The 19,746-nt window shown below is 41.2% G+C and overlaps 1 protein-coding gene and 1 non-coding gene across 3 annotated transcripts; both read right to left on the bottom strand.

Moving 5' to 3' along the window:
• Positions 1-6: 6 nt before the first annotated feature.
• LOC146656718 (transient receptor potential cation channel subfamily M member 6-like) lies at positions 7-19,527 on the bottom strand. Of its 2 annotated transcripts, XM_085424486.1 has the most exons (40): positions 19,320-19,526; positions 18,477-18,556; positions 18,248-18,286; positions 17,434-17,623; positions 16,915-17,128; positions 16,532-16,656; positions 16,229-16,400; positions 15,959-16,133; positions 14,492-14,615; positions 14,338-14,410; positions 14,099-14,199; positions 13,330-13,464; positions 12,631-12,684; positions 12,187-12,321; positions 11,942-12,067; positions 11,526-11,794; positions 10,305-10,533; positions 8,971-9,123; positions 8,715-8,870; positions 8,460-8,588; positions 8,108-8,359; positions 7,819-7,993; positions 6,843-6,957; positions 6,568-6,764; positions 6,335-6,467; positions 4,706-5,144; positions 3,738-4,395; positions 3,340-3,431; positions 3,067-3,169; positions 2,774-2,820; positions 2,592-2,656; positions 2,470-2,495; positions 2,303-2,353; positions 2,095-2,160; positions 1,689-1,987; positions 1,484-1,566; positions 1,202-1,407; positions 1,055-1,106; positions 824-936; positions 7-143 (listed from the first exon to the last, which is right to left on the bottom strand). In XM_085424486.1, the coding sequence occupies exons 1-40, from the start codon at positions 19,335-19,337 to the stop codon at positions 49-51; spliced, it is 5,964 nt and encodes a 1,987-aa protein (XP_085280612.1). In that variant the 5' UTR covers positions 19,338-19,526; the 3' UTR covers positions 7-48. The 2 variants fall into 2 exon arrangements, with proteins under 2 accessions (XP_085280612.1, XP_085280613.1); XM_085424487.1 differs by lacking the exons at positions 7-143; positions 824-936; positions 1,055-1,106 and having other exon boundaries at positions 1,274-1,407; positions 1,648-1,987; positions 19,320-19,527.
• trnal-cag (transfer RNA leucine (anticodon CAG)) lies at positions 9,590-9,672 on the bottom strand. Its single transcript has one exon. It is a non-coding gene; the product is annotated as a tRNA-Leu (tRNA).
• Positions 19,528-19,746: the final 219 nt, after the last annotated feature.

Below are 19,746 nucleotides of genomic sequence, written 5' to 3'. Positions count from 1 at the left end.
CCTATAAAAGTTCCCATGCTTTCTTTTCCCTACTTCCTGAGTCAAAGGTCACTTCCTGGTTTCATCGTCTTCTTGCTCTTCTGTCCCCGACGTTGGCTCCGCATCAGTGCTGTTCTCGCAGCTGTCCGGATGGTTTCTTAAATCTGAACAACAGAAACATCAGTCAGCGACATGTCGCTCCAATAACACAGTCATTACCACAAGAAAGAGAATACTGACAGGCCTGGGAGGAAATCCACGCATCCAGCATAAATAATTTGGTTTGATTTGTTGGTGAAATCTTGGAGAGGACACAAGAAGAGGAAGAGGAAACACAACGTACCTTTGAAATATCAAAACAACTGTGTCTGAGTGTTTGCGTGTTTGTTTGCTGGGCTTGTTTGTTTGTGAGCACAGTTTCTTTCCGCGCAGTTATCCTCTAGATGCCGGTATCATGTCTACCCAGAGACGTTAATTAATAGCTAATCAAAGCTAATGTCTCAGCAGCACATCGCCAGCACAAAGACATGATTAATACATAATCAAAGGCCGCTCAGCACAAAGACGGGCCCTCCCTCATGCCTCAAACACTACTGTTGTTATAGAAATAAACGAACACTCGCAGCTTAATTAGCTGGCTGTTCGTGTGTGCCGTCTTTATTTGAAGTTGCTGGGGATTTCTCTCTGAGCCAAGCTGGCCTCCTGAGTGACGACACCGAGGTGACATACAAAGGCATGTATGCACACATGTGCAAAAACAGGTACATACAATGAAATGCTAATCCACATGTCACACACTGGATCAGAAAAAAAAACAGTAGACAAGGTTTTGTATGTTTCTGACCTTTTAGACCTAGTCTGTGGCACCAGGCGCTGCAAGAGTGTTTCTGCAGGAAACCATTGATGCCAGCGTCTCCAAGATTATCAGGTCCAAAAAGCATCTCACCCCTGCTAACACTGCAACAGAGTCAGTCAGAGTGCAGACTTTCATCAGTACATATGGGATAAAATGTGAATTTCTAAAATCAGAGAATATAAATATCACTTATACGCATAGCAGAAATGGTTACTGCACCTCTGGTCCTCTGCCATAATGACTGTCGGATCAGTCAGCTCCTCTCCCACTCCTGTCAAAAGGAATAAGGGAACAGATTTAAAAAAAAAAGACTCAACATCTCACATGTGCAACTACAAACATGCAAAGTAAAGTAAAAGTATCTGCCTTGTATGTCGAGCACCAGCAGCTCTCTGCGTGAGTACTCGTAGGTCCAGTGGGAAAAGGCTAGAAGCATTTCTTCCAGTGAACAGCAGGGGGTGATCTCTTCTCCCGTGTTGTTGTTGTATTTCATGAAGTCACCAGACATATTCCTTTCAATCGTCAGCCACTGACCATTAGAATGCCAGAGGACCAGTGATACGTCAAGAAATCTGGTGGATAGAAGGGGCAGTTATTAAATGCACGGACACACCTAACACACACACATAGGAAAGATAAAATAGTGACCTTGGTGAGTGGTGCAAATCATCAGGTTTGACTTGGTTAAACACTTGCATCATCTTCTGGGCCGCTCTCTGCTGCTGTATCTCCTTCACAAACAAAAATTGATCATAGTGTTAGAAGTACTTGAAACTCAATTCAAAACTGTGAAAAGTAAAAGATTTGCTAACCAGCAAATGTAGACGAATCCTTGATTACGTGAAAGATTTACCCTTAAACAAAGCTGCAGTGCTGTGCTACCATGGAAGTACTTCTTACAGACACGAACCACCTCTGGTCTGAAACCTTTCACCACGTATACCAGCCCGGGTCTGAGCACATCCTGTTCTGCCCATGTACAGAGAACCCGGCGGCCCTGCCGGAGGCCCCCATCCAAAGAGCCTTCTTCGCTCAAGAGGGGCTGCAGGATTGCAGACAGGCCTCGTGATGACCAGGAAGAGACTGAGCTGGATTCAGGGTCAGCATCAGAGGCTACTTCCTCCAGAGAGTAAACGCTCACCTCTTCACCTCCTACAGAGAATGTTCAAAAACTTGATTAAGTGCACAGAAATGGATTTTGGGGGTAAAACAACAGTAATGAAAAAATAAATAAATCCTAAATCAAACAAGCAAGTTACCCATGATTGAGACAGGAGTGAAAGGGATGGTCTGAGCCAGTCTCATCAAATTGTTTCTCTCCACAGCTGTTAACACACAGGCACGATACAGGCAAAACTACAGATGAGCTAATGTACGAGAAATCACAAAAACAATAGATGCACAATAGATGATCCTTTCAGGATCTATTATTTAATTTAGATAATTTTCTGCAGATCGTGTAAATACCTGAGTAGTGTGGATACAAACTGTCAGTGGACTGGAATGAGGAGTTCTTGGCTGCAGCAGGTAAGATTACAGGGCATTAAAAAACAAAACAAATACATCTCACTATAACAGACACTACATGACCACATGTTACAGAAAATGTATTCAATCTGTACGTCCAGAAATACCTTCAGCTGAAATGCCACTCTGTATTCTGCAACAGGCATCAAGAAAACATTGTTACGTTTAAGTAAAAAGTTTCGATAAATTCAGGGTAAATCTGGAAGGCTAAAAAAGAAAGGAGACTTACGAAGACCTGCGACTCATGGACCTGGCCCAGCTGTTCCAAGCTGAGTGCGTGGGGCTCCATACATCCTACCAGTAATCAAAGCAAGAACACTGACATATTTTACACTAATTATTTTAGCATTACTATCGCTAATGTTACCACAAATTACAAAATATTGTTACCACACTTTACCACATCTTTACCTGATGCGAAAAGACCTGTTTCTGCAGCAAATCCAGTTGTTCAAAATCTGAAAAAATATTGATATTAACAGTTTTTAAGTAAAACATAAGAAACTTCAAGTGGTTGATAATTTAAACATCGCACATACACATATCAAACTTTGTTTCTTTTAATATGAAAAAACAACCCTTGTCGTTCTTCTCGTTCTACTGTACATACATACAGAGGAAGCAGAGTGATGCATACTAGCAGATGCTCTCTGAAAGCTCTGGGTACAAATACAACATGTACTCTATCTAAATGCAGGTCTTACTGAGCTGACTGAGGCTGGTTGAAGCCGACCGACTTGTAGGTTCTCCTATCAACCTCCGGCGCCTTCCCCAGCTGACATCAGACAACTGGGAATGCATGGCTCTCTATTTTCCAAAACAAATAAAGAGATGGAAAAGCTTCTCTGTAAAGAACCACCAAACGAAAATGAAAAACCCATTCACAAAGATAGCAGGGATTTAGTTTTATGACTTTGTGCCATGTTTTGCACCTGACTGATCCTCTGCTATGAGGAGCACAACTTTTTTCATATTACCAAATCTAGATTGCTCTCTCGTATCTTCACGGTCTTTTTGTTTTTGCCTTTGCTGTCCAAGACCTGAGTAAAGTCAGATGATTTGGACCACTCTGCAGAAACACAGACGTACATTATCTGTTATTGTGTGTAAATGCATGATAAAAAAATAGACAAGGTACACACAGATTTTCAAAATTTCCTTTTGATCATTTTCATCAGGGGCAAGATACAGAGAAAATGACTGCTTATGACCTGAATGACCCTTAAAGTTCTTTTATGACATTGTTGGTTCTGACTTGCAAAATTGTTAAGATTTGCATGTGCTACATATCACAAAGCTCTTCATGCAAACTAATTGCTTTAAACCATCAGCGTCCAAAGATTAACTTGATTTTCAAACCCATGCGTTATCATACCTTGGCTCCTGCTGCATCTTAGTGATGTATTGTTCTTTAAACCCCTCCTACCAAGCAAACTCTCATTGTTCATTGATTCATTGAGAGAAGGAAAGGATCCCCTGGTTGGGCTGAGGGGTGCTCCAGCGAAAGTCATATTCTCCATGCTGGATGACAAAGATCTGCAGTAGCCATACGGACGGTCCCTCGACAAACATGCCCACCTTGGGGATTTTATGGGTTTTCTCCACTGGTTGGAATTTCTGGACCGAGAAGTTGGCTGACTATCATCACAAGAAAAGGCAGGATTTGTCAAACCCTCTGAGATGTCTTCTGGGTCGAACAGAAAAGCACTGCTGGAGGCTCGGTGCACGTCTATGTTAGGTGGTTCTTCCTGTGTCTTTTCCTCCTCTTTCTCTTCTCCTTCTTCCTCTACTTCATCCTCCTCTTCCATGGATGTTTCTTCCTGACTGGTAAACAAATATGGCTCACAAGTCCAGAATTTAAAATGGAGTGACTCCAAGCCTCTGGGAGAAAGAGGAGACCCACACTGGGATGGTTCACAGGACTCACAGGGTGTCTGATCTCTGACCGAAGAAAATCCTCCACTGTTAAAGTGGGAGAGGGACGCACAAGACCCTGGGTCAGAAGCTCCCTGCTGATTCTCACATGGATGATCCTATGGGAAAAAAATAAGTGATTATCAAAGTATTTTAAATTCTTTAAGTCAGTGGTTATTTACTTTTAATGTCATAAAGCTGTGAAGAGATTACATCACATTAAAATAAGGACTTTATGGATACTTTATGGATCTCTTTTAGCTTGTCTCCCCCTAAAGGCCATGTTCAGGTTTGCAACAACTACCTCTCCTTTCAAAGAGTCTAACATGACAAACGTTTAAGGATCAAAACATTGTATTTAGTGTGAGGGAGTAGTGCATTCTCTTTCCTTCTTGTGAAACAACATTACTAGAAGACAACAGTAAGCACCTCTCTTGCCCTTTCTTCTGGTTCTTCTGTGTGTCCATATCTTCCTCCCCTGCTTCCCCTAACTCCTACATGGCACTCCTGTGATTCCCGTCTATTTCCTGCTAAGGTGTAGCCCTTTAGCAATGAAGGCGGGGTACTTTTATACGGCTTGGCCACCAATCGTTGTATATTAGCCGCATCACCGTCTGCTCCACTTCTGTGTGGAAGGGTCCAGCTGTGAGGGATGGCGTGCTGGGATGCTGTAATGAGCCGACACTGAGCCAGGCGTGTCTCCTCCTGATGTAGGTTGTTGGATGCAGAAAGAAGAGTGAGGGTGTCCACAGCCAGAGCAGAGAGGTCCTGGAGATGACCGAGCTGAGAGTCTAAGTCTGACAGGCTATCCTGAATGAAGTTGACCTTCTCTGAAACCTCCCCCACCATCATGCACATCTCTTCTGTTCTGATGGAACAAATATGAGCAAAAATGGTGAATGACGTTTTTACGATTTATTTACTGACGTTAAATGCTTTTTGTACACTAAACACAGCCACATGTTCAGCTGTAAATTCACAAAAAGCAAAGGAAGCCTGTGTTAGTAGGATCACAATACAAGCACAAGCTATATATAAGCTGGTATGTGAGACAAAGTAAATAAACATTTAAGAATCTACCTACTTACTTGTTTGTAAGAAGGAGCATTGGAGGCAAATTAAAAAAGTACTTTGAAACACGGAGATTAAAGTTATCGTTTCAAGTCAAACAACTGCTACGGCTGCTAAACCCTCTACATAATGTCTTGTGTAGATGAGTTAGTGAAATCATACTTCAGAGTTGGTTTTAGTAACAAGGAAATTATTTATTTTTAAATACATAAACACGGTGTGGTGATAAGCACAGAAATGCAGTTTTAACGCAGAAAGCTGCATCTGGTCAGAAGGAAAAACCAGATTTTAACCCCCGATTTATGCAAAAATGAAACAGCTGGCAATGACAGATGCAAGAAAATCAATGGTTACACCCTTGTGCAGTAAAGAGGGTTTATGTTGTATCACAAGACATGATATGAAAACTGATCAAGGTATTTCAGTAACTCTTCTACACAAGGCAATTTGCAATGTTTGCAATGGGTACAGCAGCCATCGCAGTTGTTTGACTTAAAATGACGACTTTAATCTCCACATATTCTCAAAATAATAATAAGTTTAATCTCAAAAGTTTGGCTTTATTGTGAAAATGAACAATAATCTTTTATCTTAATGCGCCTCTAATACTTCATTTAAATCTAGTTACATGAGTTAACTGCTTTCATCTTGGCACAGTATGTATACCTCATTATTTATTATACTTATCAAACTTATCAATATTAAACTTAACAATGTGATGACAGACAGAGCGATTGTTCGTGTTATAGAAGAAATAATCTATTGGCTCTTGCATCGGACACAAAAGGAACTCTACATCAAAGCAATGATCCTGTGCATGGCTCCCAAACAAGACAAATTTACAAGGCTACAAAGTTTCCAGCCATAGTGATATGGCAGGTTGGAGAGCGAGACACAGATCCAGCAGAAACACACAAGCGCTGGTAGCTCATCTTAAATAATCGAACAAAACAAAAGAAATGAGAAGCCCCTTGTTTGCAGTCCTACCTCTCAGCTGTGACTTTGATCCTGTTCTTTTGACTGCTGAGCGGGCATTCACTCTTCTCGTGAAAATAGGCCTGCACACATCTCTCCTCAAACTCATGCAGCTTCTTGCGATCCTCGTGGCCCAGATAGAGCTCTAGTAAAAACAAGTGAGATGGAAGAAGTGACAAGTGTAGAGATAGCTGCTAAACTATCACCATTTTCTTCCTTTCCAGAAAATATGCTGTGGTACTTACTAAGTCCAGAGGCTCTCTCTTCCCGCTCAGCGTCGCCACTAAATTTCTTGTAAATAGCTCTCAAACCCAGGTCCATGTGACTGAGGAGGTTTAGGGGCGGTGGCAGCCACGGTCTCACTTGATAGGTCATAATGTAGCGGTACCGGTTGTACTTCCACAGCTTGTTGGATGTTGATGCCATGTCAAAGTAGACGTTGCTGTTAACAAGAGTTTGGTTTATTGAAGGGTAGCCCCTCAAACAATTACTATAAACTAAGATTTTTCAATATGCTTACTTGAAAAATGCGATGAGGATGTTGACCATGATGATATACTGGACAAACATATACACAGCCTGGAGAAATGGTGCAAGAAAGGATGCAGGAGGACATGAATCATCTTCCTGACATGCTGTTGACACACAAAAATACGCAGATCTTACACACAGTGCAATAGTTTTTTGTTTGTTTTTTTATTCTTATTCATCATACAAAAACTGTCAGAGACTTGGTATGAATCTCCTTCTGCATCATGAATGCTAAATTAGAACCAGATTCATATAAAACTCTACAGGGACAAGAAAAGGGCACAGAGTCTTCCAACATATGGTACAGCCGACACAGAGCTCAGATTTTAACATCACTCAGTTGGTCTGAGACATCAGAAGCAACCGAGATTGCCTAAATCCACGCTGGAGCAGAGTACATTAAAAAAATCTTAAAGTAAGAGAATTGGCACTGTTTACAGGGTAAAGTGTGACAGACCTTGCACTGATTTGTTTGCTGCTCTTCTTATAGAAGACACAGACATAGCTCTTTGGAAGTGTCCAAACTTTATTTTTTGAACAATCTAAGTTACACCTTCAACTAAAAGCAGCAAAAGGACCTACATGTACTGTAACTCCCTTAGTCATTTATACCAATTACATTTTAAGTGATTTTGTTATTTGCAGCATATTTTTTATGCACGAAGAATCAGCCCCTGTAATAAGTGAAGTTGTCTAAATTCTGAAACAAAGAACTCCTTTCAGCTGCAGTCAATAACAAGCACTGCAATACAAAGGTGAGTCAAGCAAAGCTCAACTTGTGAGGTAAGACTGTTTGAATGACCTTAATTCAAGTGGAATAGGATAAGTGACGAATTAGCCTTGCAGCAATCTTCGAGTCAGTATTTCCAAGAACTCAGGGCAATGCAAAAATCATAAAGGTTAAATTCTACTGCTTAAAAAAAACCCTTTGGTTAATAAGTATCTAGTGTTATTGGGCCACTAACGGTCTATCTCTGATGCATAGACCTCTCCATAGATCATCCAGTAGGGCTGGAAGACTATGTCTCGAGCCAGGCTCCATGATGGCTCCTCGTCTGGTGACAGGACAGCCTTCCTGGATACTCCGTAGGTCAGCAGCACTATTGCCATCATCACCACAATGTAAAACATGTTTCTGGTCTGGGCACAGAGAGAGTGAGAGGTTACTAAAAAATAAATAAATAAATAAATAACACACACACACACTTCTCAACTTTTTATGTTTCCAGTGAGTGCTGTGCAGTCTGTACACACCATCTTAGTGATCATGGTGAGGTAAGGGCCAGCATGCTGATTAACGGCCAGCAGATCCATCACCCTGATAAACCAGAAGATTATGTCCAGGCAGTATGTGAGGCGCCCTGCTGTCCGGTAGGGATCAGAGTGCCAACGCATTGCCAGTCCGGCCACGAAAAGCAGGATGGCGATGAAATCTGATATGTTCCAGTATTCTGAGAACCAAATCTTCAGCTTCTGGCTCAGTTTTGTTGCCTCAGACATTAATATCTAATTACAAAAGATAGAAACTTACATTACTACTGACTTGTGATTTTATATTCTCCTGTAACACTTTTTAATATATTCTGCTAAGAACTGAACCTCTGACCTCTCTGGTTTTCTCTGCTGCAGTTGACAAGATGTATGCTATAACCAGCCACTCCTGAACACTGGGTTGATCCTCCATCTTCACCAGGACAACATAGGAGAATAACATCAGAAAGGCCAAGTAGGACATCTACAGTTGAATCAGAGAAAAGACATTCAGACAGAAGGATGAGAACAATGTATAATAATCATTTGCATGATGCACTTTGAGAAAGAGAAATGTTTTATCGTGTGTTAACTAACATAAAAAACCTACCGTGTGAAACCAAAACTTGACAACAGGAGCTGTGTAGAAATCATAGAGTGTTGTGATCCAGGAAACACAGCGCACAGTTATAGAGGACATGGTTTCTGACACAGGACCAACACGTTTGTCTTGGAAAGAGAGTCCTTGCTCTGCATCACGACTACCCTGCATGGGTAGAGTAAACCATACAAGTGAGGTGAAATACTATGAAATACTGTAAAATATTAGCCAGTTGAAATTTGAAAGTACTGCAATCCTACTGTACCATGTGATCAGAGCCCTTGGTGCCTGGTGCTGGCTTGACTGAGTCGAGTCCAAACAGCATTGCCTCGTGTGTCTGTGGTACGTGACACATTTCAGCTTTGCTTTTAAACTCCAGAAGTAGGATGGCAGGAGGCAAAAGAAGGCTCAAAATGATCTAAAAAAAAAAAAAAAAAAAAAAAAAAAAAAAGGAGAGCGTGTCTGACTACTTAAACATCCTCCAACAAAACATACTGCTTTGCAAAATATGAAAAAAATAAAACAACACTTGAGGTAAAAACACAATCGTTTAGCACAACCAGGCTTTAATGGGGGTGATGAAAGCAGCTGGTGATGTGTGAACCAAAAGAAAACAGCAAATAATGGCTGAAGCGCTCCCTAGCTACACTCTACATGACAGGAAGATGTAACAATGAATGAAAATTACCGATGTGGTTTTGGAGTGGAAAAACATGGCTTTAAGTTTGACCCTAGATATCAAATCCCAGACAGAACTTCATTATGTGACAAAATGCTAATTCAAAATCGACAACAGTTAACTGCAGCACCCTACCTCATTTATTGCTAATATGTTTAATCCAGAATACTTTAACAATCCCTAAGGAAATTATGCAAACAGACAATGTCAGAAGTGGGATTCAAACCCACACCTCCAGGGGAGACTGCGACCTGAACGCAGCGCCTTAGACCGCTCGGCCATCCTGACTTCCTGATTAATGGATTCTAAATTAGAATCTGGGACCTGATGAAGGTCAACAGGACTGAAACATTGCAATAAATATATTAGAAATAATGGCAAGCTTTTGCAGAGACAGTCACATTTAATTGCTTTTGTGGAATCTTACAACAATACTGTGCAGGCTCCTGTCAAGTTAACAGGTTAAGTTACTTTTTTGTTAAACTTAAGTGTTAAGCAGTTGTGCTATAAGCACTACTTAATTTCGAATAGTTTTGTGCTTACATTTGACTTGTGCTGTGTCATTATATACAATGCTGTGTCAGCACTATGACATTATAATACTGCTGCTGCTACCAGCTTGTAGCAAGAGATTCAAACTTTGAATTAGCTAGTCAGTCTTCAATGATAGCAGGTAATAGGAAAAGAAAGATGGAACATGCCCTTCATGGACTAAAAATGCTGCATCCTGTGAGCTGCAATTGCTGATAAGACATATTCACTATTTTTTTCTATAATTCTGCTGAAATATTTTTGTATAATTTTGAAGCTATATCGCCCACCCCTACCCTGTACCCTTCTATCTTTATTTTTCTTTTTGCAGTGATGCAATTAAATGACACTGAAATATGAATTTTATCTGGTTTATCTGCAAGGTTTACCTTCAAGAATGAGTTTTTTCTCATGTTAAGTGGACCGGTCCAGAGATCAGTGAGGAGAGTCTGGGTGCAGGAGTGTGAGACGAATGGTCTGTGACATGAGGAGACAGCCATCTGCAGACAGGTGAAGTGGCTCCATGCCTCCATCTCATAAGTCAACAGCTTCATGGCCATCTGCTCGTTCTGACGAAACGCACAATCTAACACATCCACCGCCAGCTTACCAAACTCACTGACACACAAAGACAGAAGAGATATGTGCATGTCAACTCTGTGATAATTATAAAAATATGAAAGAACAAAAAAAAAATTGCACCCATATCTTCATATATACAAAGTAACATGAAGTCCCGAGGGGAAAAAAAGTGTATTGCATGGTAACGGTGCTTCACAGCTATAAAAGGTTTAGAGGTTTCTTGCATTTCAAATCTTCCAAGAACATTTCAATGAGACTCCAGTCTGGATATTGCCTAGGCTGTTCCATTCAAGGTCAGCTTCAAATTAAACTAAAGTTTCAGACACACCTTATCCTTAATATATCCTTCATAGCTGAATCAATGACTGCAAGCTGCCCAGTTGCTGTGAGACCGAGGCAGTCCCCAAAGCATAACCTTTCCACCACGCTTCAAAGACCGCAAGAAATTCTTCTCCTAAAAATAACTCCATCTTTGATTTGTATGTCCAGAGCACATTATGTCAAACATGTTGCTTCTGTCTCTGTGTTCACTGGGAAACTGTAGTTCTGCCTAATGTTCTTCTTAGACAGCACCTTAAATGCAGGTCAAATATGTCAAAATCTATCCGACTGTAGACGCAGGCACTTTGACACCAGAGTTACCTGCAGTCACTGTGATGACATTTTGAGTTGTTGGAGATTTATTTTTGCATCATGCAGTATACCCTTGAATTTGCTTGGGCAGTCAGTCCTGGATAAATTAGCATTCATTTAAAATTGGTGCCACTGTCTTATACTCGAGTGATTTATTTCAACTAAGTTGGAGACATTTTAAATCCCTTGCTAGACTCACAACACAGGCTTAGAGAGCTACTTAAATCTTAACACGATGACATCACATATTTCAGCAAAAGAGACAAAACCAGAGCTTAGATGGGAATTCAAAAGGTATTCCATTATGTGCCACTTTTTCAGAGTGTATCACTGCTATTAATAAGCAATGGATCACTGCTTGTTTAAAATAAGTCATACAGTTAATTGACACTCACAGTGAATACGTCTTGAATCGTTCTATAATGTTATCATCCAGGCTGCTTTGACGTGCTTCAAAGGCCATGGAGCGGTAAAGCTTGCAGGCCACCGTTGCACGTGCCAGCGCTTCTTCTCCATGTTGCCACAGGAACAGTGCCATTTGCTGCCTTTGCTGAAGGACTGCCCACACAAACAAGTCGTTGAAGTTGAAAGGAACCAGCAGTGGAGCATCATCAAGGCCTGGACTAGACACATCCCCACTGGTACTGGGTGACACATCTTGCTCCTAGAAGAAAAAGTTAGATGTATGAAAAAAATAAGGGACAAGGAAATGAAAAAACAATAGATGGGAATGTGAGATTTTTTGTCATAAAACAGATAGAAAAATTAGAAACTGTTAATCTAAATCTTAAAAAAATAACTCTAAACCAACCTTGCGTTTGTAAGGCTGGGCGGTCCTAAAGAAATGCAGGTCCTGGAGGCTCCTGTTCCTTGTAGAGCTTGGCATCAGTCCATGTCTGAGTTTAGAAAAGGTGGCTGAACTGTCTCGTCTACCATTCTACAGGCATCAAAACAGGCATTTGTATGAAAACTGTAAAAGTCATTAAACCAAAGGATTTTTAAATGGCTTTTATCAGGGTGCAGCGGGCAAAGAAAAAGAATACAATCATTGCTCACTTTTTCGTGCAATCGGCTGTACGCAGCTCTGAATTGTTTGCGTGTGTAGGTGCTGCGGTATGCTCCTCCTATGAGATATTCTATCACCAAGCCCATGTCAATGATCGAAAGACGATAACCTGCAGGAAGGGATGTCTCCCCACAAACACATACAAACACGATAAATAAACATATACTGTGCACATGTAAATGTGGCTGCTTTTCTGTGTATTTATAACACAGAAAAGGTGAGGGACCACCCAGGTTGCTGTCAGTGCACAGTTCCAAAGCTGGCATTTGCAATTCTATGGAGGAACATTAGTGCACATGGGAAACTTGCACATCTGTAAAGGCCTCTTTAATGCTGAACAGGTCTTGGAGCAACATATGCTGACAATGCTTTTTTTCGGGAGGGAAAGGGAAGCTAGATTTGCACCTACAGCTACTCTCAATATCAAAACTCACCTGTTTTGCATCTTCAACGAGGTGGTGCAAGAAGCGGGCTGTTGGCCCTTGTGCCTGCAGGGAGGATTTTGTATAATTATATAAAAAAAGAAAATGACAGTTAAGAGAAAATGCAAAGCGCAAAATCAAAGCAAACCAAATTTACTAGTTACTTTTAACAGCTGCATAATGCACATGCAATCACAGCTCCACAAATATCAAATTGTTTCTTTAAGGAACTACTTATCCCAGCGTTATGAATAAGTGAAAAGGCTTTTATACACAAATATAAAGACAACATAGAGAAAGCTGAGGGTGAATGTATGGCAAAGAGCTCTGTGATTTTAGAAGCATCCTAAACCAACTACTGGGAAAATATTTTGGATGCAACTGACCATAAAACACAAGAGATCCTGGTGCAAAAACACTTACAGTGACTGAGATTTGGATCAAAGCAGCTTTGGGAATTGTGAGAGAAATTCAAGAGAAACAAACATAAAGGGATTTTGTATGTTTGCACAGCAAAGTGAAAGCCAAACGCAAGAGGAAATACCCCAAGATAATCAAAAGTACTCCAGTGAGTAAATGTTATTTTCTGAAAAATATATTTCACAGAATTAATTGTACTGTTCTCCTTGATTAATAAAATGATGAATAACAAATAAGAAAAAGTAAGTGTCTTAAATATTTAAAGCAGATATATTAAGATATTATAGTAACCATGTTGTAGAGCTCTTCAAGGCGATCGACTGTGAGGAAGCGGCTCATAGTCATGCCGTTATCAATCAGCGTTTTGACAAAACTGACACGGTCCATCACCAGAGCATCCAGCATGGCTTGCTCCAAGGAGCCCACCTACACAAGTAAAAAATAATTTACATATCTCCTTTTTTGCTTTAATGGAAAACAATTGCACTACAGTTTTGCATTAATGACTCCTGTCAATAGAAAATTGTACTTAGTAGTCAGTATAATCTTTTAATAATATAAGTTTACATATGGTAGTGATAGGATGTGCGATCCTTAATAGTCTGCAAAGGCTTTGTGTGCATTCCAGAGTGCTCTGGCATTCACACCCACATCCTGGGAGCATGGGAAAGGTCGTACCTTCTTTTATTTTTTTACGGTAGGATAAAAGTAGCTATGTCAGTTTTAGTCTAAGTGCCTTTTTTACATATAGATGAACTGTTGGATTTCCAGACCAGCAGGTTTAGGGAAGTCATTTATGGGGTCACACTCTGACACACACACGCACACACACATACACCTCCATATTCCAATGTAAGGAACAAACACCCACTGATATATAAATAAAGACCAGGGCAGTCTCAGAGCTGCGAGTCCCTGAGCCCTCACTCTCGTGCGAGAGCTCAGAGCTGCCCTTGCTAAGCAACAAGTAAAACTGTGTGTTTCTCCTCTCTGATTCTCAGCTGAAGAAGTGTTTTAGAATATATCTCTTAACAACTCCCTTTGTTTTTGACTTTCTCACCTGCCAATGCTGTCCATATACAAGGACGTCTTTCTGTGCAATGTCAGCCCTGTCCCACGCCAGAGTCATACTCAGCTGCTCTGATGGACTGGCCTTTGTGCCTGTTTTTGATTCAGAGCAACAAAACATATAACATAACTCAGATTTTCTGACTTACTAAGAGAAACGCTCCAGTCCCACGTTAATGAATCAAAGTCACTTGAGAGAAAATGTTTGATAATTAAGAAGGAAACAAGTACCCTTGAGAGTAGCGGTCAAAATGGCAGCATCTGGTGCCATCTGGTCATCTGACTCTGAGTCAAAGATGGTTATCTGTTGTTCAAAGAAACGCTGATTTAGTAGTCAGTGTCCTCAGTCACAACACACACATGCCTCAGAGGCTGCTTTACTCACAGACTGTCTATGATCCATACACTGCAGCAGGAGAGTATAGAGGTCAGTGGCTTCAGTCCTCTCCATTCCAAACACATCTCCAATCGTGGTGAGGAAGTTCTCTTTAATGTCAGCTTCCAACGGTCTGAAAACAAACAAACAAACATAAAAACACAATCAGTGTACATTTGGGCCGGCTCGACCCTTTCCGTGTGGAATTGCATGTTCTCCCTGCATGGTGCTCTGGCTTCCTCCTACAGTCCAAAGCTTGTTAGGTCATCCACCTAAATTGGCAGTAGGTGTGAATGTGATCGCAAATTGTTGTCTGTCTCTCTGTGCTAGGCCTGCAATATGCTGTTCAACGTGTACCCCCAGGCAACACAATGTTAGTGCTTTTGCTTCACAACAAGAAGGTCCTGAGAAGGTCGCAGAAGGTGGAGTCATGTTCTCACCATGGTTGCGCAGGTTCTCCGGCTTCCTCCCATAGGCTAAAGACATGCAATTAGTGGAGTTGTGTCAATTGGTGATTCTAAATTTCGCACAGGTGTGAATATGAGGGCAAATGGTTGCCTGTTCCTCTATGTTAGTCCTGCATCAGACTGGCGACCTGTCCAGGGTGTACCCCACCTCTCGCCCTATGATAGCTAGGCTTCCGCTCCCCATGAGACTGAATTGGCGAAAGGATAAGTACATGTATGGAAGGATAATGTACATTTGAAACAATTTAATATTTGTAATCCTGTGTCTTTTTGGTAAATGTTAAATGAGTCAAAATAAGAGTCTAACAAACTAATTTATGGGCTTACCAGAGCAGCCTTTTGCTTTTTTGCACTAAGAGGACACTGCTGTCTAGTTTCTACTTTCTATCTCATTTTACAATCAATTAATTGCATCATCATCTTCAAGTTTTTATATACACCTATTGGGTAACCCTTCCTAAAATATAAACGTCACTCAAATGTAGTTAGCAGGACAGGATCATATTAGTAACTGTGTGTTTGGGTTCATCTGAGATGAGGAAAAAACAAAGAATGTGGCTGGGGTCTAACTGCCTTTTCAAATAGTTGGCATATGCGGCTCGGCAGTGGTGTGAGGTATCTGCTAATTGGAAGGTCAGTGGTTCAATCCCTGACTCCCCTAGCCTTCACACTGAAGTATCCTTGAGCAAGATACTGAACTCTGCGATCCATCTACTGGAGTGTGAATGAGGCTTGTTGTAAGGAAAGTACTTTGGAGTGCTCAAATTGAGTAAAAAAGTGCTAAATCTGTTTACAGTTATTCACTCTAATGATATAACGGTAAAGGGGAGATTCTCCCTTTGCCCATTTTTCTCTTTTTCACCTTAAAATATGCCCCAATACTCATGAAGAAGGTGTTATAACTTGCACTTTGCCGTAAGTATAAATTATGCTTGCTTATTAAACCAGCTGGCTCAAAAAGACCCTGCTATGCATCCACTACAGGCCTATACCAGCCTACGTACTATACCTGTCAACAGCAGTCTGCTTGTGTAAGAAGGCGAGTAGGTCAGCAGCCCTGCCTGATCCCTCAAACACAAACACTGGCACAGGGGGCACAGTGCTGACGTAGTCCAACACTGTAGACACCACAGAAGGACCTCCCTCCACCACCACACACACCACAGGCACTCCTTGGTTCAGTCCTGCAAAAAAGAGAAGAGATGATGTTAAGACTTCAGTCAAATCTGTGTGCTTCCTATTTTGTTTCTTTTGTTAGTTTTTGCGCAAAAACACCCACGGGGATGTATCTTCTGTAGTTGTATGTGCTTCTCCAGCTTCCTCCTGAGGCCTTGCTGACAGCCATGCTTGCCCAGCGTTCCATCATCCACCAACAGGAAGTGGGAGTGGAAACCATTGAGACAGGCTCTCTTGCTCAAAGGGTTTCCCAGAGGCTGGTAAGGCCTGAAAACCTGAAGCGATGTTGAATCAGTGTCAGTCAAAGACAAAGAAAAGCAGCGCAGTGGGATATGGTACTCTGCATATATCAAAAAAATGTGGTGAGGAATGAAGTAACGTGCAAAAACACAGTTTCAGTACTGACATCTCTGCCTATAAGGTCCATGTTGTTGTCAATCACTCCCCAGGGTGTGATGCCAACTGTGTTTCTCTTCCTCAGGTCATGGCTTCCAAAGGATTTAACTGCATCACCTACATATTTAGACACACCTGGAGGGCATGCAAATAGTAGCTGAATGCACAGCAAATACACAATAAGAACAAAAGCACTAAAATCCAAGGGGTACTTTTACAACAGCACGCCATACAGAAATGAAACCTAACAGAAACTAACCAAAACTGAACCTTCTTGAAACAGAACACAGATCAACGTAGTTTTTTTTTTCAGATGTAAGTAATGAGATTGCTGCCAGTCACTAACTGGAGATAGGCAGAAAATAATACTCCACAAAAAATTGTAAAACTTACCTGTATTAATGCCATCGGTGAAAATCCATGCCCCTGTGCTGAGGGCAGCAGTGATCAGCCCTTTGCTAAAGGCCTGGTTGACTTTAGGTGGCAAGGTAAAACTTTCGGAGCCTCCGTGGACACTCAGCAGTAGCTTGGGTCTTTCCATCTGCCATTCCCTCAACATCAGCTGGAGTAATGCTTCTGGCTTGGAGTCGACAGCAACACGAACATACTGGAAAAACATGAAAGTGTTTCCAACTGAGAAGCTCTTTGTACTTTTCTGAGGTGCTGCTGAGCCGATTGTTTTGTCACTACATTAGATAGCATCTCTGCTTTCATGCATCGCGACCAAGCCTGCTTACATCATAGCAAAGAAAACTTTACGCAACCATCAAAATCTAGGTCTTATTAACAGAGTGCAAGCATTTGCTTCTATATTTGAAGCAGTCTCTTGAGCGTGTGTACATTTACCATTTTACTTTTGAAAAAATGTTCCTTTGGCCTAGAGACACGCACAGAGCTGGTAAACTCACAGACCTTGGCTCGACAGACACGTGTGGCAGTATCTTCAAAGTCTACGGTGCCATAGGCATTTGTGGGACTGGCCCTGGTGTGGCGCTCCATGGACCACTCCTCTTCCACATCCTGTCCAGGACCAGGACAGAGGGACAATGGAGGAAGGGAGTCTTGCCAAGAGTGTTCCCCTATCAGGTGGCCGCAGCAACATCTAGCAAATAGAACGACATTGCATAGATGCATAGGAAGAAGCATCGTAAGGTAATTTTTTAGAATGATTAACTTCAATCATACTTTTACAACACTTTAGCATAATGTTGTTGATTTTAAATAAATTAAATTAAGTAGCTATTTCTGATAGTCTGCTTTTAGATAATAGGGAAGAGCCCAAAAAACAGTAACAAAATTATCAGTGACACTTAACTACATGTTAGCTCCTCAAAATAGAGGCAGGGTTGTTAATAAGCAATAATAATATGCAGGCGCATGACAAGCCCTAAAAGATGAAAGAAATCCACCTGGACTTTTTAAACCAGCCTTCAGTGATTCTTCCATTTATTTTCTAAATCCCACACTTCCTCTCCACCTCCCTTTGCCCTTGAGTACACATTTCTATGTCTGGCTGTTGTTATCATTTAACAGACCATGAAAATCACACATTTCCTGCCATTTCCCCATAACGGTGCAGTGCAAATGTAGGAGAAAAAAGGCAGAAAAGGACATGATGAAATGCTGAAAGAATGAGGGTGGAGAAAACAATACAGAAGTATGTAGTAAGAAAATAAGAAAGAGTTTGGTAGGACAGCATCTTCAGCACAATATTCATCAGTGATACCTTATCAAATTTTGGCAAACGTGGCATACTGGAATACATCTGAAAGAGACAGGAAGCGTTATCAAAATATCCACATGGCTGCTATTCCTGGAAGTAAGGGCTACATGCCAAATAGTTCTGCTCTCAGAAAAATGTTATTTCAAATAGCTGCTGTTAATGTTATACTACAATCTGTGTGTTTCTTCTCAGAATCATAAAAGCTAATCAGTGCAATCAGATCCCAGTTTACCTGTGCTGATCCCAAGAGGAAGGGATGAACTTCACACACTCTCTCCTGAAGAAGGTTTCCTCAATCCAACACTTTCTGGACTAAAAAAAGAAAAGCAGAAAATATTTACTTACAGCACACAGATACTGGAGCTGTTAAGCACTATATTGTCTTCTTTATTGACTCGTATTCTAGGAAGTGGAAGCACATTAGTCCTGAAATAAAAAGCGCGTTTATCAGTGACCTTCTCAGTGAAGCTCATTTTAGTGTCGATCACATGCTGAGCAAACAGTGTAGTAAGTGTAGATCCCTCCCCATCACAGAAAGCTGAAATGCAAACACCAAAACCCTGAGCTGCAGCACTCAGCCCCTCGTTCCCCTTCACAGTAATCTTTCCTTCATGTTTCCCAGGAATATTTAACAATGGCCTCACTGCAGGGAGAGAACTGCTTTCAGGAAACATGAGCACATACACAGACCTATACATCCTCTTCCTCTGATTAGTCTACACGGTTAGCGAAGTAAACAGTTACAACTGTTACAGTTTTATATGCACTAAATAAAACCGCCCATTGTGCAGCAGCAGGACCAACAGTTTAACACGTTGTATGCACAATGAACACCCGTGTTATGTTACTACACTAGTTCATTAAAAGTTTATTACTATTAACCGTTTTATCTAACTTAAAATCACCGCTAAGCGCTGCTAATATCACTGTTAGCAAACCGGTAACAGAGAAATATTGCTCAAATTTCTCATGAGTTCAAGTTCACATTTCGTAAAAAGTACACTTGTTGGAAATAAGCTGACCTACTTAGTACATATATATATATATTTATATATAATATTAGCATATATCTTACCATGACTGCAAACTTCATTTATAAACATGTTCGAGGCTAGCAAAGACACTCCGCTTCATCATTACTCTCCCGACAAGGACTGAGCGCCCTTTAATCAGTCGCTGGTCCAAAGGGCAGGTTTCCAGGAAGCCTTGGGGAGTTCATGGCCTCCTCCCTCCAGCTCGGTTAGGAGTTTTTCACCTCCTTAAGTTGTCAAGGAGGTGAAAACTTAAGGAGTGGAGACACCCTTATTGGTTGAGGCAATAAGGGTTTCTCCCCCTCTTTCTCATGAAGGAATGTGGTGACTGGTGAAAGTGGACACTGGTGAGTCAAAAATCTTACTAAAGTGTCGTCAGCTCTGGCTCAAGCAAAGTTTCACACAGCGCAGTGAGGCTCAAAACACCTGCAGTGGCAGTAAAATAAACAGGGTTGTACACTTGGGCAGGAC

The sequence above is a fragment of the Rhamphochromis longiceps genome, linkage group LG12 (genome assembly GCF_057381845.1).
Source record: "Rhamphochromis longiceps isolate RC_006_pf linkage group LG12, R_longiceps_female_GT1.1, whole genome shotgun sequence".
Lineage (NCBI taxonomy): Eukaryota > Metazoa > Chordata > Actinopteri > Cichliformes > Cichlidae > Rhamphochromis > Rhamphochromis longiceps.
Note: the sequence above shows the minus strand (reverse complement) of the source record. Positions and strands in the feature narration are given on the sequence as shown.